General features: G+C 44.3%; 1 protein-coding gene across 1 annotated transcript in view; it reads right to left on the bottom strand.

The window, feature by feature from the left end:
* capn7 (calpain 7) overlaps positions 1–22,757 on the bottom strand; it is a 38,346-nt gene extending 15,589 nt beyond the window's left edge. The window contains exons 1-14 of the mRNA XM_085989032.1: positions 22,491–22,757; positions 18,211–18,319; positions 17,809–17,972; positions 17,600–17,667; positions 16,630–16,833; positions 16,067–16,153; positions 14,160–14,286; positions 13,404–13,489; positions 12,627–12,720; positions 5,057–5,203; positions 2,499–2,605; positions 2,279–2,399; positions 912–1,056; positions 298–397 (exon numbers count right to left, since the gene is read on the bottom strand). Coding sequence (XP_085845158.1) covers positions 298–397; positions 912–1,056; positions 2,279–2,399; positions 2,499–2,605; positions 5,057–5,203; positions 12,627–12,720; positions 13,404–13,489; positions 14,160–14,286; positions 16,067–16,153; positions 16,630–16,833; positions 17,600–17,667; positions 17,809–17,972; positions 18,211–18,319; positions 22,491–22,592 — 1,661 coding nt within the window. The 5' untranslated portion in view covers positions 22,593–22,757. The remainder of the gene's footprint in view (positions 1–297; positions 398–911; positions 1,057–2,278; positions 2,400–2,498; positions 2,606–5,056; positions 5,204–12,626; positions 12,721–13,403; positions 13,490–14,159; positions 14,287–16,066; positions 16,154–16,629; positions 16,834–17,599; positions 17,668–17,808; positions 17,973–18,210; positions 18,320–22,490) is intronic.
* Between the last annotated feature and the right edge of the window lie 573 nt (positions 22,758–23,330).

Here is a 23,330-nt window from a genome sequence, read left to right as displayed (position 1 = left end):
GTCCCGGATATCACAAAGTTTCCTGTAGCAAGATCCCACAAACAGCAAATGAGGCAAATTTACCATTCTGATTTGGTGGAGTTGGGATGAATGTTGGCCAGGTGGCTGGGAGAAGTCCGAGCTCAGCTTTAAACAGCGCCATGGGATCTTTAATGCCCACCTGAAGTGGCAGCCAAGACCTTCGTTTAACATCGCATCCTCTGACAGTGCAGCACTCCATCCATGGAAGGTCACACGCTGCCCTCAGAAACAAAGGAAATTAAGTACTGCAAGGCACTGGGTTATTTAATAACTAACCTGTGAATGTAGGTCGACTCTTTGAACAGCGCAGGATTCCAGCTCAAATAAATTACATCATAGTGCCGGCAAAGGTCCTCCCAGTTAATCCAGAATATTCCTGCAACAAGGAAGAGTTCACAATATCAGCATGAGGAGCAAAGGACACCACGGCAACCAAACATCACTTTCAGGGGCCAGAGGAATTTTACGCTGATACGTCAAGCAAAATAATGTTTTATTGTATTGTCGGAAGCCTGCAGCGCTTCGAGTCCTTGTACTCAGGAAAGTCACTAGGGTAGACCGTCCGCTTAAAGTACTAGGGTATAAAGGATGGTCTGGGAGGAGCAGAGAGAGAAATATAAGGCAGGAAGAATCGCCTGTTCCGATTTTCTGTCCACTGAGGTTAACGGGCAGAAAATTGGATGTGCAGTCCTTCCCTGCCGGATATTCCTCTACACCCTCCGTCCAGGAAACCCTTAACAGTCAAATCTTACAAGTGGAAATCTGCACCATTTAAGACAAATGTGGAGTCCCAAAGAGCAGTAATGTATTAAAGCTGTTGTGGTATTATTAGAAACTTGGGTAAACTATTGTATGAAAAGTACCCCTCCCCCAATACCACGGGAGCTTACCATTGTCTATTTTCTGTGCTGTTTTGGGATCAAAGTTCAAGTATTTCTGGAGAGCTGGGGTCCAGCTCTTCTCATCCTTGTCACTGTACCGTCCTTTCCATCGCAAGTGGCTCCAGGGATTTTTAAGCTGAAGAAATTTAAGACCCTACAACATAGAAAGAAGAAGAAAAATCAGAAATCCAATCACTAAGTATTATGCCAAATTCCAAGCCTTACTTAAAATATCGACACCTTCCTAAATGGATGAGCAGTGCAATTCTAGGGTGACCACTGGAGAAACAGTGTTAAGAGTAAACTTGTATTTTTTTTTGAATAGTGTTTGCAATACTTCAATAACTTTAGGCTTTGGTTACAGGTCTTAGCTGGAGATCAGATCAAGAATTTAGGACGGTTAAATTATATATTTTTTTAATACATTTAACATCTTGCTGAACAGTACAAGGAGGAATCAAGTAAATCATCCAGTGTCTACAATATCAGCTACTTTTCACGTGCTTGTCTCAAAGCTCGCTTACAGAAATGAAACTTAATAGAAAAAGGCGAGTCGGTTTTCCCCGTGGCACTGATCACGAGGAGTCAAGACCAAGTGTAGTTTTCAGACTAAACAGGATTAGAAGGCAGAGGAGAATTGGACCAGGCATAGAGACATAATTCAGTCCCAATTTTAAAAGAACTACATTCTGTCCTTATTTTTATATTTCCATTATAAATTCCTATGTGCATGGCTATAATGGAATTTGCCTATGACGGGTACTAAACCAGTGTTTACTACACCACTAAACTATGAATATAACACATTTTCCTCTTTAACATTTAAAAAACTGTCTACTAAGCGATCATTAACCAATAAGAGAGAAGTTGAACAATTTTTCTGTTAATTCTACATATTGAGGTAAATATACCCAGAGTGTTGTAACAAAGGGGGGCTATGCACCTGCATTGACAACTTAAAGTAAAACAAAAATCCTTGAGTATTTGTTTCATTTCATCAGCGTACAGTCAAGAGTCGATGCTATATTTAGTGTGGGTATGAAATCCCCACTGTGGGGTCTGACCTAGGACAATTAATTTAGGAGGTGGTGAGCGATAACGTTTCAGCGTCCTCTATAATAATGAGGGAGGTGTAGCTGAAACTCCTACAGCGTAATCATCACATACCCATGTGGATTCATTCCTGCGACCCTAATATGTGGCGAGTCAGAAGGGATGAACAGCGTATTATAAACTGCTCATCAAGTTGGGCAGTAATACTGACAAGGGATCAAATCAGTCACCAAATCTGCTGTTAGGTCTCCCATTAGGGATCCAATTGTACCTGGGAATGGGCTGTCCCATCCTGTATGACGCACGTGGAAACATTTTGTTACCTTGTACTCCCGGATATCTAGAACAGCATATGCATGTGTAGGTACCAGTCCCCATCGCTCTCCTTCTTCCTCACTCATAATGCCAGTTGCTGTGGTGATCAGAACATCACCCTTATGAAATCTGTTGGATTTGGACATTAAAAAAAGACAATGTTCTCAAAGCTCTGACTGAAGATCTTTAAAAACTGTTATTGATGGGTTGACAGTGGTCTAAGATTACCTTTGATCCAGCATTCTGAAAGTGCCCTCATAATCAAACTTCTGATTGTCTGAATGCATCGCAATTCGCTCTGGTATCCAACCAGTCAAAGCATGAAGATCGATGTTCTGCAGGGTTAAGCAAAACGCACAATTTTATATACGAGGTTATATGGTCAGAGGTGGAATAGCCAAACACCTTGAGCCTCAAAGCTTTCAAACCTGATGCCATTTATTAGGTCACGTGTGGTTAAAAACACAATTGTACTTTTATCTGATCACTTAAATTATATCACATCTGAAGATGAAATAAAAAAAATAAAGGTCACCAAAAACATCGGAACCTCTTTGTAGCTAGAAATGTACAGGAGATTCAGACTCTTGACCTAAATTCTTGGGACCCACTAAATTCGAGGCTGCTGGCAGACTTATCAGAAGTGAACCTGGAGTTCTGCTTCAAATAACTCCCATCAGTGGAAGGAGTGTGGAACAGGCTGCGTATACCACCAAGAGTCCTCAAAACATTCTTTTGAGAACAATGCAAATCGGTTATTAGCTTCCAAAATTAAGATTCGAATAGGCAGAGCACTGTTCTAAAAGTAGCATTTACGCCATTGAATTTTAACTTTTTAACGGCATAATAAGTGGGTTTAGTCACAGTTGCTCACTAGCAACAGGGAAAGACGAAGTATAAAAACCTTTATCGGAGAAACTTGATGTTTCTGTAACAAGTGCAGCCTTACAAATTAACTGAAAAGTTATACATTAAATTAAAATTACTACTTCATGATCTCCTGCCGTGCTGTTACTGCCATCACTTAATTAAAAATAGATTTGTTGATCTCCCATCTTCATTCTCAGATAAAAATAAACTATTTCTCTCCCTCCCCATTACTGTCTAGCTGCTTGACTCGCACTATCCAATTCTTTGTCTCTGTTCTATACGGGGGCTAGATTTTCGGGGAGCCGTCAGGTGGGTTTTCAGGCGTGTGGGGGGGGGGGGGGGGGGGGAAATCCCGAATTTGGGGGTCCCGCCACCATCCCGCCCCACGTAAGTTTCAGGGGCGGCGGGTACCCGCCCTGCACTGGGACCCGCCGAAACCAGGTGGGAAGGGATTAATGCCAATTAAATGCCTGTTAACGGGCAGTTTTTAGCCTAATCCCTATTTTGAGGGGTTTCGTGTGGGTTTCCCGACAGCTCCAAACCACGCCAGGTTAGAGCAGGTGGGCCGTCGGGTTGAAGGAGTTGGAGGGGTCGCGATGTTGGCGCTCAGGTGAGTGATGGGTGCATGAGTGCAAAGGTAAGTGTGTTTGGTGTGTCTAAAGTGTGTAAAGAACTTTTACTTACCTGTACTTACCTTAGCAGCCTTTCTTCCTGTAGCTGTCGGGAGCCCATCACTCAGCCGGAACTGAAAGCTGAATGGCTGTGATGTCAAAAGTGACAGCCTTCAGCTTTGAGTGCCAGTGTGAGTTCTAACGGAGTCTGTGCAGAATGACTCAGCTTAGAACTCAGAGTGTCAGTGTTTCACAGCATCAAACAGCTGTGAAACACTGGTATTTCATCTGTCAAGAACTCTTGACAGATGAAATTTCAGTCTGTGACGTCACCTGTTGCCGGGTGACCCTTAATTGGCCTGCTGAGCCTGCTGGGCGGGCTCAACAAGGTCAATCAAGGGAAAATCGCGCGGATTGGCCGGACGTCGAAGTAGGCGGGTCAAAAACCCGAAAAGGGAAGTCCCGCCTTCTTCCCCGACAGGTTCGGCAAAATCTACCCCCTTGTCTCCCTTTCTCTGCCTCTTACACGTACTCTCTCTTGCGGTCGTTACTCGGTCTCACACTTTCTCACCGTTTTTCTTCCTCTTTCTACAAGTCTCTCCTCATCACGGCCTCTTCTTCATTCGCTCTGTATGTCTTCCAGACAATCTCCTACCCCCTCTTTCTGCAGGGCTCACACAGATTCTCACCCTCGCTCTCTCTGGAGATATCTCACTCTCCTTTCCCGCTGACTTCCTGCAGAAAGTTCCTGTTCCACGGCCTCCTGAGCGCGATGGAAGTTACCAGCTGGTCTTGCGTTCAACGCATCCTGTGCTCCATTCACAAGCACCGGTTCAAATTAGAGTCTGAATCCAAGTATCCTCGAGCGGAAAGAACTAAGTGCCGCTGGCTACAGCATCAACTGCTACCTCCTACCATACTCAGGTCATGTTTCCTACATTATAACAGTGGTTGTAAAGCGCTGAAGGACACCCAGAGGTCATGAAAGGCATTATTATAAATGAAAGTTCTTTCTTTAAAAGCAAAGTACCAGGACTTCTCACAGACTGCTGATTAAAATTAAAATGTTGGGGTGAGCTGGGAAACAGCTGCAAATTAAGATAGCATGACATACAAAAATGTATTAATTTGGCAATAATTTTTTTTCTCAACTAGCATGATTTGTGGGCAATTGAAATTAGTTTGTGTGTAATTAACCAATTTTACAGCACCAGTTCAGTAACAAACAGCATGGACTCTCAACAGTCCCAATAGTTGTACTGGGGAGAATGAAATCAAGATATAAATCACATGATTAATACTTACAGAGTTGGAGCCTGGAAAATCATATCCTCCCATAACCTTCATGTAGGCCTTTTCTATCAAAGAAACCCAAAGTTCATTCTTGTTATTGGAGTAGGAGCACAGCAGCTCACCATCGTAATCCACGGGCAAATAGTCATCAATGATCACCTGTTTGGAGGCAGAATTGGGAAAAAGAAACCATTAGGTTTCAGTGCAATGTTTGTGGCAGGTCAATGATTCTAAACACAGAGTCACCAGGCCATGCAATGGTTGTAAACAGGTGCAGAGTCACCAGGCCATGCAATGGTTGTAAACAGGTGCATAGAGTCACCAGGCCATGCAATGGTTGTAAACAGGTGCATAGAGTCACCAGGCCATGCAATGGTTGTAAACAGGTGCATAGAGTCACCAGGCCATGCAATGGTTGTAAACAGGTGCATAGAGTCACCAGGCCATGCAATAGTTGTAAACAGGTGCAGAGTCACCAGACCATGCAATAGTTGTAAACAGGTGGAAAAAATGCATAAGGAAACATCTGGCTGCATAGAAAGGACCACCTGTCCTATCTCCTAGCTCATTTACCCCAATCTAGGAACAAAAACCAGTGAACTAGTGATTTATACAAATGGAAAACAGATTCATTGATGGGTAAACCCTGGAACAGAAGATATATGAATCACCTCTAGCTGATCATCTACTTGTAAGGATGTACTGCAGAGCAATAGAGCAGGCTATAAGATTGTCGGCACCACATAGCTGCTGACTGGTTCTCGCATTGATGATTAGTACTACACTTTGGAGCTGAGAGCAAGTTCCTTCTTCTGGTTTGTTTATATATCAATCTACTGATCCAGGGACACAATGACTGATACATGATCAAGGCCAGACATATCATTCAAAGTCCAAGTCTGTTCACATGCTAGTTGAATCTCGATTCTATTATGTCCGTGAATGATTGAGACACGGACAGCAGGAGTTGAACAAAACAAGTCTTTACTGATTGAAGTCAATCGGGTACTGAAAACAACAGAGGCTCACTAGCACCTTTTATACAGGGGTGGTCACTGCCGGTACTGCAGTCTGAGACCAGTTATTCTCTTAAAGGTACATGCACAACAATTCCTCCCCTTTTAGATAAACAGTACATAACATTCATTTAACAACTAAATGATAACTAATTACAATCACAATTACGGTTGCTAGATACATTGGTTGAGTTTAAGCAATTATAAGTTCAGTCTTTGAGGAGGCTTCCTGATTCTGTCTGGATAACGCCTCTTTGGGGTATCAGGTTCTTCTGGCAATGTTGAGTCGGGATCAATGTCATTGTTTGGTTCATCTGCTTCCAATATCACCGATTCTGCGGTAGCTGCAATTGGTACATCGATTTCATTGCCAGGTGTATCAGATCGTGGTGTGGAGTTGACGTTTTCCAGTGACTCTAGAATCTGGTCAGCATGGCGTCTTACAATGCTCTCTCCAACGTCCACGGTACACATGAGAGGTCCTTGCCGTGTACAAATCGTTCCTGGCTGCCATTTCTCAGTGCGGTAGTCCCGGGCCAAAACTGGTTGACCTATCTTAAAACTCCTGGTCGGCCTTTCATTCATATTCTGAAACTGCCTGTTCTCCACATCTCTTCGGACGTTTGGCTTAACCAAATCCAAGCGGCATCGTAGTCTTCGATTGAAGAACATCATGGCTGGAGTTTGGTTGGTAACCGCATGTGTCGCATTCCGGTAGGCAAACAAGAAGTTGTCCACCTGGTGTTGTAGGGGTATATCTTCATTACACATTGCCTTGAGAGCCTTCTTGAATGTTTGGACAAACCGCTCGGCCAATCCATTAGTGGCTGGATGATATGGGGCAGATGTGTAATGCTTAACACCATTGTTCTTTAAGAACCTCCGGAACTCTTCAGACACAAACTGTGGTCCATTGTCAGAGCAAATCTGTTCAGGCAGCCCATTCCTGGCGAATATGGTTCGTAAAACTGCGATAGTTTTTTCTGTGGTGGTTGAGGACATTTTTATTACCTCTGGCCACTTTGAATGTGCATCCACCGCAATTAAAAACATCGAGTCCATGAAGGGACCAGCAAAATCAATGTGCACCCTTTGCCATGGAGATGAGGGCCACTCCCATGGGTGTAAAGGAGCTTGTGGTGGGGCGTTTTGGACCTTCTGGCATCCTGCACAGCTCTTGGTCATCTCTTCGATTTCTCTATCGATTCCCGGCCACCACACAAACGCTCTGGCTAAGTTCTTCATTTTTACCCCACCCAGATGACCCTCATGAAGCTCATTGAGCACTCTATCCGTCAACTTAGGTGGAATTACTACTCTGGATCCACACATCAAGGTTCCTCTGCACACTGACAGCTGTTCTCTTCTCGGCGAGAATGCTGGCAGCAGTGGTTCGCCATGTGCTGGCCATCCCTTCACCGTTAAATCATAGACCCGTGATAGTGTCGGGTCATTCCGTGTTTCCTTTTCTATGTTTGCATTCGTCACAGGGAGACATTCGACTATGGTCGAGTGGAATAACTCCATTGGATCCACTGCAAGGTCGTCTTCTTCCACCGTCGGCGTGACAATCCAGCAGCATTCCCATGCTGTTTAGTTCCTTTGTACTCAATGTCATATTGGTGTGCCCCTAGGAAAAGGGACCACCTCTGCAGCCGTTGCGCTGTCATTATCGGTACGCCCTTCTGAGGGTTGAAAATGGAGACAAGAGGTTGATGATCGGTTAGTAGAGTAAATTTCTGACCGTGCAGGTAGTGATTGAACTTCTTCACCCCCCACACTAGGCCGAGGGCCTCTCTGTCAATCTGGGCGTAGTTACGCTCGGCAGAAGTTAACGAGCGTGACGCAAAAGCTATTGGCCTCTCTAAACCATCAAGGAATTTATGTGACAGTACCGCCCCAATGCCGTAGGGAGACGCATCACACGCCAGTCTGATCGGCAGTGCTGGGTTGTAGCGAGACAATACTTCTCTTGAAGTGATTAAGTCCTTACTCTTCTGAAAGGCCCGCTTACAGTCATTGCTCCATTTCCATGCTACTCCCGTTCGTAGCAGGGCGTTCAGTGGGTGCAGAATTGTCGACAAATTCGGCAAAAACTTATGGTAGTAATTCACTAATCCGAGGAATGACCTCAGTTGCGACACATTTTCAGGCGCCGGGGCCTTAACAACCGCTTCAATTTTGTCAGGGGACTTATGTAACCCCTCTTCATCAATCACGTGGCCACAATACGATATCGGTTTCTTAAAAAACTCGCACTTGGGGCGGTTGGCTCGTAGCCCATGTTCCCGTAGTCTAGTGAGCACCTGTTCTAGGTTGTTAAGGTGTTCACTGTCATCTTCACCTGTCACAAGGATGTCGTCCAAGTAACACTGAGTCCCCGGAATCCCTTGCAGGACTTGTTCCATCGCTCTTTGCCATATCGCCGGAGCCGATGCTACTCCGAATACCAATCGATGATACTGGTAAAGACCTTTGGGAGTGTTAATCGTGAGATACTTCCTAGAGGATTCTTCAACCTCCATCTGCAAATATGCTTGTGCTAGGTCAATTTTTGTAAAACGCTTCCCTCCAGACAGTGAGGCGAAGATGTCTTTTATCCTTGGAAGAGGATATTGTACTGTGTGAAGGACTGGGTTCACCGTCACCTTGAAATCCCCACAGATGCGAACCTTCCTTGGCTCCTCAGACTTATTGCTTAACGTTTTCTTCATGACAGGAACGATGGGAGTCGCCCACTCGCTCCAGTCGACCTTAGACAACACGCCTGCCTTCTCCAGATTCTCCAGCTCTGCCTCGACGGCTGGGCGAATTGCATATGGTACCGGTCTTGCTTTGAAAAACTTGGGAATTGCATTCTCTGCTATTTTTATCGAGGCGGTTACACCTTTAAGAGTGCCCAGTTCTTGTTGAAATACCTCTTTGGCGTTAGCCAAGATTGTTGACAATCGTCCAGGAGTGACGTCTTCATCTTTTTTACCGTCCGCCGTCATTGCAGGAATGGAGTGCCAATCTAAGCTTATCTTCCTGATCCATTCACGTCCCAATAACGGTGGTCCACCATTTTGCAGTATGTAGAGATACAATTTCCGTATTTTCTTGCCGTTGTATTCGACAGGCACCCTTATTTTTCCCCTGGGGTATACTTTTTGCCCCGTATACGTCGTCAAGACGATGGATGTCTCTCTCAAGGGTATGTGTGAGAATAGCCGCTCGTAGTCTCGTCGATTCATGACGGTCAGGGCTGATCCTGTATCCAATTCCATTTTAACTTGGGACCCTGCTATCGTGAGGGTGACCCAAATGGTTCGGTGATCCTCTTTTGCGATTACATTGTGAAGTTTGAGACAGCTTAGTCTCCTGTTCCCGGATTCACTATCGCTCATCTGGTCTTCGGAACTACTGTCCGTCATCTTTTGTACTTTCTTGTACGGTTCTTTAGTAGCCTTTTTGTTGTCGCTGGTCTTCTTCCCAGACCTGCAAACTCGTGCAATGTGTCCCATCTTTCCGCATTGCCTGCATATTTTGTCCTTGGACCAGCAGTCCTTCTGGTCATGGTTAGTTCTGCCGCAGCGATAAATCCCCGTGTCATTTCGTGGGTGCCGTATTCCTGTGGCTTTTGTTGAATTTCTGCAGCTCCCCTGGCTGCTGCTTCGTACGATACTGTCACGCTGAAAGCCTTATCTAGCGTCAGCTCCTTCTCTGAGAGTAACTTCTTCTGTGTTCCTTCACTCAGGAGTCCACAGACAAATTTGTCCCGTAGGGTATCTGCCAGTCCTGCTCCGAACTGGCAGTGCTTTGATAGCTCGCGTAGTTCCGTAAGGTACTCAGCATTGCTCTCATCTTTATGCCGAGTTCTCCTGTGGAATTTAAATCTTTCTGCTATCAACAGCGGTGCAGGGTTTAGGCGTTCCTGTAGGACAGCAACAATTTCGTTAAAACTCTTCGCTTTCGGTTTGGCTGGAGTAATCAGGTCCCGCAATAGGCCGTACGTTCTAGCGCCCATTAAGTTTAGCAATACCAATGCCTTTTTCTTCATCGGCTATTTCGTTTGCCTCGCAATATACCTCGACTCTTTCCACATACGTTGTCCAGTCCTCTATTGTATTATCAAAGGCAGTGATACAGCCAGTCTTCGGCATCTTGCAAATCTAAAATGGCGCCTCCCGCGCTTTGCCTTCTTCCCCGATTTAACAAAATGGTGCTTCCCGCGCTTTGCCTTCTTCCCCGCTGAATAAGATGGCGCCTCCCGCGCTTTGCCTTCTTCCCCGCTGTTGCTAGCACTGCTTTCCGCGGTTTCCGTTGCAACCTGCAGCTCCTCACGGTTTCTTGCGCGTTTAATATTTCTTTTTTTATTATTATTTTCCCGTCGTGGAACAACCCTGTGGGACTCTTGCCTCCCTCTTCTCGGGTCTATACGCAGCCCGGCTTCGTAGCACCGGCCGCGCCCTGTGTGCTCCACCCTCTCTCTCTCTTCTTCCCGACAACGCTGCTCGGCCCCGTTGCAAGCCACCCGCTCAAGTTCGTGACCGCCGCAGCCCAGGAAGGATCAGTGTACTACCTGCCACCAGCCCGATTAGCTGAAGCACCGTCAACAGGAACCAGGCCCCGCTTTCGACAGCTTCTCCAGCAATCTTCAACTCCGCTAACACAGGGGCGGATGCCCACGGTCGACGCCAGTTTCTACTGCTTCTTACTTTTTTTTTTCTGGCCTCGACCTCTGCTCACTTCGCTGTAGGAATGGATCCCAGGAGGTGGTGCAGACTGTAGGTAAGTTCGTATCTGTTCATCGCCAGTATTATGTCCGTGAATGATTGAGACACGGACAGCAGGAGTTGAACAAAACAAGTCTTTACTGATTGAAGTCAATCGGGTACTGAAAACAACAGAGGCTCACTAGCGCCTTTTATACAGGGGTGGTCACTACCGGTACTGTAGTCTGAGACCAGTTATTCTCTTAAAGGTACATACACAACAGATTCCAAGCTCTCTAGCCTACCAGCTAGGTATCAATCACCACCATTGGTAGTTCCGATGATGGTCAGACTAAGTTTTCATATCAGCCTATTTGTGAGACTGCCAAACTGCATGACACTGTTCTACAATGGACAGGGAGGGAGATGAAAGATTTTTTTTAACCACATTAGCAAATGACAACATGTGTTTAGTGTCATTTACACCCTGGCAACACTGGGCAGTAGGAATCGCTTACAAGGATGATACCAGAACTGAGAGGGTGCAACTAGGAAAGACCAAAAAGACTGGGGCTCTTTTTTCTAGAAAGGAGATTGAGAGATGACCTAATAAGTCTTTGAAATTATGAAGGGATTTGATAGGGTAGATGTAGAGAGATGTTTCCACTTGTGGAGGAGTCCAAAATTAGGGGTCATAAGTATAAGATAGTCACTAATAAATCCAATAAGGAATTCAGGAGAAACTTCTTTACCCAGAGTGGTCAGAATGTGGAACTTGCAACCACAGAGTAGTTGAGGCGTACAGCATAAATGCAATTAAGGGGAAGCTAGATAAGTACGAGGGAGAAAGGAATAGAAGGTCGTGCTGATAGGGTTAGATGAAGAGGGGTGGGAGGAGCTTGTGTGCCATAAACACTGGCATGGACCAGTTGGGCTGAATGGCCTGTTTCTGTGCTGTAAATTCTATGTAACATTCATCACTATTGCTAGTGGGCCCCCGCTGAAGCCAAAGTCTCTTCTCTGGATAGATCTCTCAGTACAATATCCAAGGACCTCCTTCTAGCAATCTCAAGCTTCAGGTGTTGTGGATGACGGAAAGTGGTGGACAGGAGAGAAAGAAGTAAGAGTGACATAAAAACAAAGAAAACATGGATGTAATGTAATATAAATTAGATTTTTAAAATTGAAGAAATAGAAAACACAAATTAAACAAAATAGAAAGAAAACAAAAGAGAAGCAAAGCTGTTATTAACTAGAAATAACGTTTTACATTGGTTGAGATATGGATTCTTTTTATTCAATTCAATTCGCCATATGTAACCAGTACCCGAACCTTTACTAGTAAATCAACTGATACTTTGTTCGATTTGATCACAAATTAGATTCAATTTTGTTTTAAATTTTTTTAGTGCGTTTTAAATTGAAGACACAGCAGCTATAAACTGTTTCTGCAATTTAATGTGTGTCTATTACCACTACATATCCACTATGTATAACCATGTAACAAAATATCCTCTCCCCTCAGTGACTCGGCTTGTTAAGCTGGACAATTGCTAAGCCATACAGAAAAAGGAAGATCCCAGGTTTGATTCCTGATCCCAGCTGACATTGCAGAACGATTGGGGAGTGGGGGAAAAACAGCTGGGCTTTCTCACTCCTGACCACTATTCAGTGATTCTGGGTCAAATAGCCTGTGAACACAAAGTCTAGGTTCACATAAGAATAGATACTTGGATAAAGTACTGAAGCACGCAAGTGGAACCAGAGTCAACGCCTTCTAAATACGAGAAAGGGAAGAAAACAGGTAGACAAAGGAGAGAAAATATCCTACGTGACCTTACTTAATGATCAAGAGTGTGGAGATGGGCTTACCTTTCTGGGAACGCCGTTGATATGAAGCTTTACCATGTATTTCCCACAGGGATTATACTCTGGCTCACCCTTCCTATTCTGAGGATAAATAATGCTGCAGATCGAAATATAAAGAAAGGTAAGCACAGATATTGAATGTACAATGTCAATATCTTCTCTCTTTTCCCTTGTACCAAGTCCTTTTAAGCCATGTACAATCCCCAGCCTGGGGAGGAGGGAAACGTTTCCCAGGCTTCTGCTAATGCCACCCCGCAACTAGCTGCTAGTGGGTGTTTGGGAGCAGTTTGGGATCATTCCCACTGAGCTTCCCTCCCGTTAAGGACGTGCCCAACCTCTGCTCAGCACTTCTGTTGAATCCCACAGCTGAAGTCAGGAACCAACTAAGTGCAGAACAGCAGGTACAGACCTACAGCGTAACCCTGTGTGGCACCATTGACTGCTATACCATACGTCACCAATATCTCAATACAAACAATTACATTTTTCACCTTGCTCCGTCATACACAAGTGCTGCTGTGTCGAGAGCAACAGATGAAGTTCAAAATATCCCTGCTTTCCTGTGCGTACAATTACAACAACAACTTGCAGTATACAGGAGCTTTAACATAGTAAAACTTCCAAAGGCGCCTGACAGGAGTGTTAACAGGCAAAATCTGACACCGAGCCGCATAAGGGGATATTCGGACAGGCGACCAATTACTAGAGATCGGTACGAGTTATGATGCTGTTAAAAACAATTTTCTTGAAAAAAAGAGTAGAGACACAAAAGCCGACTACCTTGTGATTAACTTTTTATTGTAACGTCTTTCATACGCGGCACCGATGGCTAGAGACGCCACGAAAGAGCAGTCCGATACAACTGTCTGGAAAAGAGAGTGTTTAAAAGATTAATCAGTATCCAGAGAGATTCTTTGGACTGGGAAATAGCCAGTCAGCTGCTGCTGTGTTTAAACAGAACACAAAACCTTTTGATCAAGATAGAGACATATTCCTACAGGCGCAGGCCACGCTTTCCCAGGCACCTCCTGCAGGGGGCAGCCGCTCAATGCTGCGATTTGTGGATTCGGGCACCGATCATTGCAGAAATGTTAATAAAACTACAAAAGACAATCAGACCAGAGGAATTGTCTATGCATAACAGCATCATTTATGAGGAAAGGCAGGCGAAATGATATTGGCATTTTTCAAAAACCTTTTGAGTTCTCTGTGTATAGGAACAGGAGCAAGTCATTCTGCCCCTTGAGCCTGTTCTGCCGTTCACTTAGATCACGGCTGATCTGTATCTTAATTCCATTTACCCGCCTTGGTTCCATATCGCTTTACATGCTTACCCAACAAAAATCTGTCAATCTTGGTTTTGAAATTTTCTATTGACCCCCAGCTTTTTGGGGGGGGGAGAGAGAATTTCCAGCATTGCTAGAATTGCGGAGTTAGAAACTGGACTAAATGGAATTAGGCGTTATGGTCCTTTAAACTGAAATTTTGACATTTAAAACAAGAACGAACGGACGAAGCTGACCTTAAAAGACTGACCTGTTTTATACTGAAACTAGAGACGGTGTAGATCATCCTAGGGTTGTTGCAGAGGTCATCTGGCCGGACCCACCGGGAGAATAACGCTTTCTGCTTTGGTGACAACACCAGTTTGCCAGCTCTGTCCCTGGAAAAAAACAAGAGGATATTTGGAAAGTCAGCAGAGCTCCCTGAACAGTGACTGGGCTGAGGAGGAGGCCTTTCTATGGGGAGACGGTTCAGGGTGGAGCTAAAGGCCCGTGACTCGGTGAAGCTGAGGTTTTGCAGACACTGAGGCTGGATGCTGAGGTGGTGGCTTGATCTACAGAAGGAAAACTAAATTTTTTTTAAAAGGTTAAACGCGGACTGGCCTGGGATGGGAGCGCAGGCAAAGATGGATGTAAGCTCCTTAAGTCCCAAGACTTGGGGAGGCTCGGGCCTGTTCACATCAGTTTACTGAAAACCAATTTTCAGGTTTTTGCAAATAATCACTGCCATTATATTCCTAAATCATCTGGTTACCTCAATATTGTTGTTAAATAAACAGAGCCTCAGGTCAATATGTTTAATGGTTTGGAGAGAGAACTGTGCAGGTTGGAAAATGCTGGTTTCAGGCTGCCGCTTAAGGGTAATAAGAGACAGGCTTTACTTTTAAAAAAATAACATTGTTTTGTAACTGTAACAAAGTCTGGTGTGTAACATCTGGCGTGAGACAGAAAACACACACCTTTCATTTCTTATAAATAGAAATCTCCCAGGATATTACTCTGGGCAAGTCAGATAATAAACTGTTTTGCAAGCACAGAAATTCTACAAGTGTCAGCCTCCTGGCTCAGTTGGTAGCACTCTTACTCCAGTCAGGATTGTGAGGGTCAAGCCCCACTCCAGAGACTTAGCACATAACCTAGACTGGCACTTCAGGGCAGTACCGCACTGAGAAGTGCCATCTTTCCAATGAGATGTTAAACTCTCAGGTGGACCTACAAGATCCCATGGCACTATTTGAAGAAGAGCAGGGGAGTTCTCCCCTGGTCAATATTTATCCCTTAACCTACATCACACACAGATTATCTGGTCATTATTCTGTTTGTGGGACCTTGCTGTGTGCAAATTGGCTGCCGTGTTTCCTACATTACAATAGTAACTACACTTCTAAAGTATTTATTTGGTTTTGGGGTGTCCTGAGGTTGCAAAAGGTGCTATACAAATGCAAGTTCTTTCTTTTCACCATGTAATGCACAACGTATTATTTTTGCGAAGGTAGAGTGCACACTGGCTGCAACAGGCATGCAAATTAAAATAAATGCTCAGCAGCCCTTGGATGCTGGAGAAAGCCCATGTTTCCTCCCCGTTTTGCATTATGGAGGTGACAAATAAAAAAATCAATTATTTCTGAAAGGCACTCCAAATGTGTTTTTGGCACCAGTTTGACAAACACGTCATTGTTCTGTAAAGTACTGCTGGAATATCTAGTAAAGTTATTCCTTAAAACAAAATCACATTTAAAACAAAGTTTCAGTTAACTGATCTGATTTTTAAAAAAAACGATTTCCCCATTTTATCTTGAGGATTGGAGACCTTTCCTACACAAGTCAGCGCGTGGATTCCAAAACTTCAACACTAAAGCTTCACGTCAAAGGCGAAGGGCCCAATGATCCTTACCATACTGACGAATAGATTTATTTAGCCTTTTTAGCATCACATATACACATTGGTCACAAAGAGAAAGGATGAGACTTGTAACTAGATGGCCCAAGTATAAACATAACCTTCTTTATCCCCAATTCCCACATTGTAATGGTACTGCAATAACTTAAAAAAAAAAAAATCAATTCCCTTATATACACTGACAATGTTCAAAAGCTGATGTATTAAAAACACTTGGATTTTGACACGCAAGTTTGAGATCAGAAACACAAGCAGCTTACGAGAATGGAATCGGAAACGCAAACCGCTCTTTGAGATCCACACTCATGAAAGGCACATATTCAATTCTATTGATCTTGGAAGTTTTCCTGAAAGATAAATCAACAGATAAATGAATGGGTATGGTTTAAGTAGTATATAGATTCACACTACCTTCTCTCCAAAGGCTACATTAACAGAATTCACTTACCAAAATTAAAGACCTGGTAAACAGTGTTATTCTATTTCACTGCAATAGCAAGAGTAACAGAACTCAATATAGTGCAGTGTGACCCAAGGTATTCAACTTGTGACTGCCTGCAACCCATTCAAAGCAGAAAGACTTAAAATAGAACAGAATATGTGGGACCTTGCTGTGCACAAATTGGCTGCTGCGTTTCCTACATTACAACAGTGACTACACTTCAAAAGTTCATTGACTGTAAAGTGTTTTGGGACATCTGGAGGCTGTGAAAGGCGCTATATAAATGCAAACTCTTTTGTTCTAATCATCTTCTGAGTGAAGTATTTCCCAATATCAGTCCCGAGCTGGTTTAATTCCAGGTTCATTTGAGGGTATTCTCACCGTAGCACCTCAATTTCATCTGTGGAGTAACGCTGGCCCTGGGTCGACAGTTCACTGCACTGAACTCTTGATAATTGTGGTTTATCGTTCAGAGAAAAGTCCGATCCCAGGGGCTGGAAGGCTCGAACCGGCTGACTCGGTTTCCCTGTAATGTGCTTCCTTTCTTGAGGCATTTTGGGCACAGAGTCTTTTAATGCTTCAGCTCTAGATGAGAAATAAATGGAAAAAACAGAAGACAAAGTTACAAAAAAACATTATGAAGCATCTCCCAAACCTGTGACCTCCACCTCCTGAAAGGACAAGGGCAACGGGTGCATGGGAACACCATCACTTCCAAGTTCCCCTCCAAGTCACACATTGACTTGGACACATATCGCCGTTCCTTCATCATCGCGGGATCAAAATCCTGGAACTCCCAATCCAACACCACTGTGGGAGCACCTTCACCACACAGACTGCGGCGGTTCAAGAAGACTCACCACCACCGTCAACTAGGGATGGGCAATAAATACCAGCCTTGCCAGCGACACCCATATCCCAAGAATGAATAAAAAATATATATTTCCAGTGCCTGCCAGAGTTTACCACGGGCTGAATGGAATGCTGTATCCACCTCCAAACTATGTAGGGCAATTTTCCACTTTGTCAGGTGGATGTCAGTGTTGTAGCTGTACTGGAACAGCTTGGCTAGAGGCGCGGCTGGTTCTTAAAATGCAGCTATAATTCAGCATTAGATAACATCTCACTCAGAATTAGGCTAGGAAATGCAATAGGGATGTGCCTTTGAGCTTGGGAACAAGGCACAGTATTGGGACAGAGCAGAGGGAACTTTGTTCAGCAGCTGGTCATGTTATAGCTGACGTGGCAGTGTGTGCAATGCTCACACAGATGCCTGAAACTGAAACGTCCTTTGTCTTGACATGTACTAAAGTTCAGAAGTAGGTCTGCCAGAGGGCAAAACAGGACTCACCTGTCAAGTGCTTGTCGAGCCAACTGTTTCAATTTACCCTGCAGTGTTTGATCAGAGGTTTCATTAGCCTAGGATGAAAAATACAGCGTTTAATCTTAGTTCTGCACTGCATGTGCTCCTTTAAATTATATCGGTCACATGCATACACAACTTTACACGGTGGGCTTCCTTCTGGGCTCATTTGTTTTATGATGCTTCAGTTTACTCACTGTTTTCAGGCACAATTCAACACCTTCAGTGTACAGTTCTACAGCCTCGTCTGCATTGCCCTTCTCATCTTCAGCGAATGCTTGTGTGACCAAGAAGTGAGCACGCTCCAGATCCATCTGCTGCTTTGTCTTCAGAGGGTCTCCTGTGTTGCTCTGTGCTTGAACTTCAAATTTGTAAAGATGTCAACCTTTAGAGCTGTGGATGTTCTTTCCAACTTTTAGAACACATACATATTCAAAACCGCAAAGCACTGCAAAAATGGGCGATTAGAAATAATATGTCAAAGCACTATTTTTAAGTTTCATCGTGCAGGAGTCTATATCAATATTTACTTTGGTTAGCAGTGCGCTGATACAAGAGGGGTGCTAGTTACTCATAATTCCAATGTAAACTGTACAAACCTGCAGAGTAAAGAGCCTGCACTCGGTCCAGGTACTCATTTATTTTCTCCTGAATACCATCCAACTTTGAGTCAGCCATACTAGCACATATCAATGCTTGAGCAGCTTCCTACAAAATAAATAAATACTCATTTCAGTAGACGCAGACAAGGGGTTAACTCTTCTGTACTTCCCCCTTAGGTGATAACTTCCAAATGGAAAGAAAGACTTGCATTTCTATAGCATCTTTCACAACTGTAGGATATCCCAAAGTGCTTTACAATGAAGCACTTTTGAAGTGTTAAAAAAGAACATAAGAAATAGGAGGAGTAGGCCATTCAGCCTTCGAGCCTGCTCCGCCATTCAATGAGATCATGGCTGATCTACCTCAACTCCACCTTCCCGCACTATCCTCATATCCCCTTGATATCCAAAAATCTATTGATCTCTGTCTTTAATATACTCAACGAGCATCCACAGCCTGCTGGGGTAGAGAATTCCAAACACTCAACCCTTTGAATGAAGAAATTTCTCATCTCAGTCCTAAATGGCTGACCCCTTATTCTGAGACTGTGACCCCTGGTTCTAGACTCCCCAACCAGGGGAAGCATCCTCCCTGCATCTACGCTGTTCAATGAGATCACCTCATTCTTCTAAATTCTAGGGAATATAGGCCTAGTCTACTCAATCTCTCCTCATAGGACAATCCCCCCAGTCCAGGAACCAGTGTGGTGAACCTTTATTGCACTCCCTCGATGGCAAGTATATCCTTCCTTAGGTCAGGAGACCAAGACTGTACACAGTACTCCAGGTGTGGTCTCACCAGGGCTCTATATAATTGCAGGAAGACGTCTTTACTCGTATACCCCAATCCTCTTGTAATAAAGGCCAACATACCATTCGTTTTCCTAATTGCTTGCTGTACCTGCATGTTAACTTTCTGTGATTCGTGTACAAGGACACCCAGGTCCCTCTGAATACCAACATTTCCCAATCTCTCACCACTTAAAAAAAAATTCTGCTTTTCTATTTTTCCTACCAAAGTGGATAACTTCACTTTTCTCCACATTATATTCCATGTTCTTGCCCACTCATCTAATCTACCTATATTCCTTTGCATCCTCCTCAACTTATTTTCCCACCTAGCTTTGTATCGTCAGCAAACTTGGATACATTAGACTCGATCCCCTCATCCAAGTCATTAATATAGATTGTAAATACTGAGGCCCAAGCACTGATTCTTGCAGGACCCACTAGTTACAGCCTGCCAACCCGAAAATGACCCGTTTATTCCTACTCTCCGTTTTCTGTTTGTTAACCAATCCTCAATCCATACTACCTCCAACTCCATGAGCTCTAATTTTGTGCAATAACCTCGAGTGGCACCTTATCAATTGCTTTCTGAAAATCCAAATACACTACATCCACTGGTTCCCCCATCTACCCCGTGAGTTACAACATTAAAAAAATCTATTAAATTTGACAAACACAATTTCCCATTCATAAATCCATGCTGACTCGGCCCAATCATATTATGATTTTCTAAGTGCCTTGTTACCACATCCCTAATAATCGATTCTAGCATTTTCCCTACTACTGATGTCAGGCTATCTGGTCTATAGTTCCCTGCTTTCTCGCTCCCTCCTTCCTTGAATAGCAGGGTTACACTTGCTACCTTCCAATTCACGGGGACTGTTCTAGAATCTAGGCAATTCTGGAAGATGACAACCAATGCATCCACGTTCTCTGTAGCCACCTCTTTTAAAACTCTAGGACGTAGGCCATCAGGTCCAGGAGAATTGTCAGCTTTTAGTCTGATTAATTTCTCCAGTATTATTTCTTTAATAATACTATTTTTATTTATTTATTTTTTTTATTTTATTTATTATTATTTTTTTTTTTTTTTTTTTTTTTTTTTTTTTTTTTTTTTTTATTTTTTTTTAAGTTCCCCATTCTCACTAGACCCTTGGTTCCCCAGTATTTCCAGAATGCTTTTTTGTGTCTTCTTCCGTGAAGACAGATACAAAGTATTTATTTAATGTCTCTGCCATTTCCTTATTCCCAATTATAATTTCTCCTGTCTTTCCCTGTAAGGGACCACGTTTACTTTCGCTAATCTCTTCCTTTTTACATATCTTCAGAAGCTTTTACAATCTGTTTTTATGTCTCTTGCTAGTTTACTCCCGTATTCTCTTCTTTCTTCATCAATTTCTTCATCAATTTCTTGGTCCTCCTTTGCCAAATATTAAAATCCTCCTCGGCAACATTATAAGCCTCTTCCTTTAATCTAATACTATCTTTAATTTCTCTGGTTAGCCATGGTTGGACTATTTTCCCCATAGGGTTTTTATTCCTTTAGGGAATGTATATTCATTGTGAATTAGGAATTATTTAAGTGTTTACCATTACTTATCTACCGTCATATCATTTAATCTAGTTTCCCAACCTACCTTAGCCAACTCGCCTCTCATACCTACAAAGTTTGCTTTGTTCAGATTTAAGACCCTTGTTTTGGACTCAACTAAATCACTCTCAAACTCATCATAAAATTCTATCATATTACGATCACTGTTCCCCAGAGGCTCCTTTACTACAAGGTTATTAATTAACCCTGTCGCATTTCGCAATACTAGATCTAAAATAGCCCATTTCCCTAGTAGGTTCCTCGACAGGCTGATCTGGAAAACCATCTTTATCGCATTCCATGAACTCGTCCTCTGCACTATTATTGCAAATTTGCTTTGGCCAGTCTATATGAAAATTATAGTCCCCCATGATTACTGTATTTCCCTTGTTACATACTCCTCTAATTTCCTGAATTATACTGTGCCCGACACTACAACTACTGTTAGGGGGCCTCGAAACTACTCCAACCTATGTTTTCTGCCCCATTTTGTTTCTTAGCTCCACCCAAAGCGATTCTACATCTTGTTTTTCCCAATGTAATGTAGGAAACGTGGCAGCCAATTTTCACACAGCAAGGTCCCACAAAGAGCAATGAGATAATGACCAGATAAGCTGTTTTTAATGAAGGTGGATGAGGGATAAATATTGGCCAGGACACTGGGGTGAACTCCCTGCTCTTCTTCGAATAGTGCCAGGGGATCGTTTACGTCTCATCCGAAAGATAGCACCTCAGCCTGGATTATGTGCCTAGGTTTCTGGAGTGGGACTTGAACCCTGAACCTTCTGACTCAGATGCTACCACTGAGCCAAGGCTGAAAGGCTGCTTTAGTCAAACTGTGGGTACAGAAACATGCCGTTTGTAGTTACAATTTCTCAAAAAGTTTGACGTCAGTGCCACTGCTCATCTTTCCAAGATGGTGGCTGACGCATTCATACTTTGTCTAGCTGGATAGCGAGAAGGATGTAGCAGTATAATTACAGATTCCAATAAAAAGGCAGGGATCTGTAAATGCTGATCAAATAAAAACAGAAAATGCTAGAAATACACAGCTGATCTGTCAGTATCTGTAGAGAGGGCGTAGACAAATGAAAATATGGGGAACTGCAGGTAAAAGTCAACTGAGTCCTATAGTCAGGAGTGCTGACTGTGACCCGAGTCCTATAGTCAGGAGTGCTGACTCTGACCGAGTCCTATAGTCAGGAGTGCTGACTGTGACCCGAGTCCTATAGTCAGGAGTGCTGACTCTGACCGAGTCCTATAGTCAGGAGTGCTGACTGTGACCCGAGTCCTATAGTCAGGAGTGCTGACTCTGACCGAGTCCTATAGTCAGGAGTGCTGACTGTGACCCGAGTCCTATAGTCAGGAGTGCTGACTGTGACCCGAGTCCTATACAGTCAGGAGTGCCGACTCTGACCCGAGTCCTATACAGGCACTTGCTTATCTTCCAGTTAAGTTATGAAGGGTCCCTACACCCAAAACCTCCATCGAGCTTTCCTCTTTCCAGCTGCTGACAGATCTGAATTATAGGTGCCATCCTTTCACTCTTGGATTGTTACAGCACCACTGACAGACAGACCTGTAACCACCGGTTCTGCACTCTAAACATCAGGATGCAGTACTGGTGGTTAAAGCTCTGTCACTGGTACAACACATAGGTTGTACAGGGCATCAGGCAGTTGGCAGGGAAGTGCTTTGGGACAGCTGTGTTGAGAACTGTGTAAATGGGAGCTCTTGCTTTGCTCAACACCAATGAGACTTTGCCGCCTTAAAGTGACACACATGCACTTTGGCAGCAGAATCAAACGCGCTCTGCGAGTCTCTGTCACCCCGGGGCTCGGCGCCCATCATTACACAGCGGGCGGCCAGGCTGGCGGGCCCCAGGCCCCGACCTCACCTTGTAGTAGAACACGGCCTCGGTAAACCGGCCGCTCTGGTCGCTCCTCACCGCCGCCTGGGCGAATTTGACGGCGTCCTGCTCCAGGGCGCTCGGGTCCATCCTGCTGCCGCTGGCGCCGCCCGCGGACAGGGGTCTGACTGAGTGCCGGGTAAAGAGACGCCGTCCCTGTGCTCCCACCGCCTTCTTCCCAGAGAGCCCGGCGCCGCGAAACTGGATTCACAGCACCGGCCGCCAACTTCTTCCGCTTCCGGACCAATCCGAGCACCGGCCGCCAACTACTTCCGCTTCCGGCTCAGGGGTGGGGGAACAAGAGGAGCAGAATTTGACCTGAAACGTTAACTCTGTCTCGCTCTCCACGGATGCTGCCTGACCTGCTGAGCATCTCCAGCATTTTCTGTTTTTATTTAAGATTTCCAGCACCTGCAGTATTTTTTGTAGGAGCAGAATTTTTCCTGATTGGATGAATTAACATGTCAGTAAAAGGGGCCCAACAGCTTTCAAATTGAAAATGTATACTCTTTGGTGCTAACAATAGACTTTAACTTAACAAAAAGCTTTAAAGGAAAATAAACAAATTAAATTAAAATTTGGTTGCCGGGGGTGATGATGCACTCCAGTCCCTGCGGTTCCCACCGGTCGCGGAAGGCCGCGAGTGTGCCGGCGGACACCGCGTGCTCCACCTCCAGGGCCACCCGGGCGCGAACGTAGCCGCGGAAGAGAGGCAGGCAGTCGGGCCGAACGACCCCCTCGATCGCCCGCTGCCTGGGCCAATTGATGGCCACTTTGGCCAGGCCCAGGAGCAGTCCTACGAGGAGGTCCCCATGTTGTGTCCGTGTA

This window comes from Somniosus microcephalus, chromosome 5, assembly GCF_052327205.1.
Source record: "Somniosus microcephalus isolate GS21.2 chromosome 5, FLI_Smic_1.0, whole genome shotgun sequence".
Taxonomy (NCBI): Eukaryota; Metazoa; Chordata; class Chondrichthyes; order Squaliformes; family Somniosidae; genus Somniosus; species Somniosus microcephalus.
This window is presented reverse-complemented; position numbering and strand designations above follow the sequence as displayed.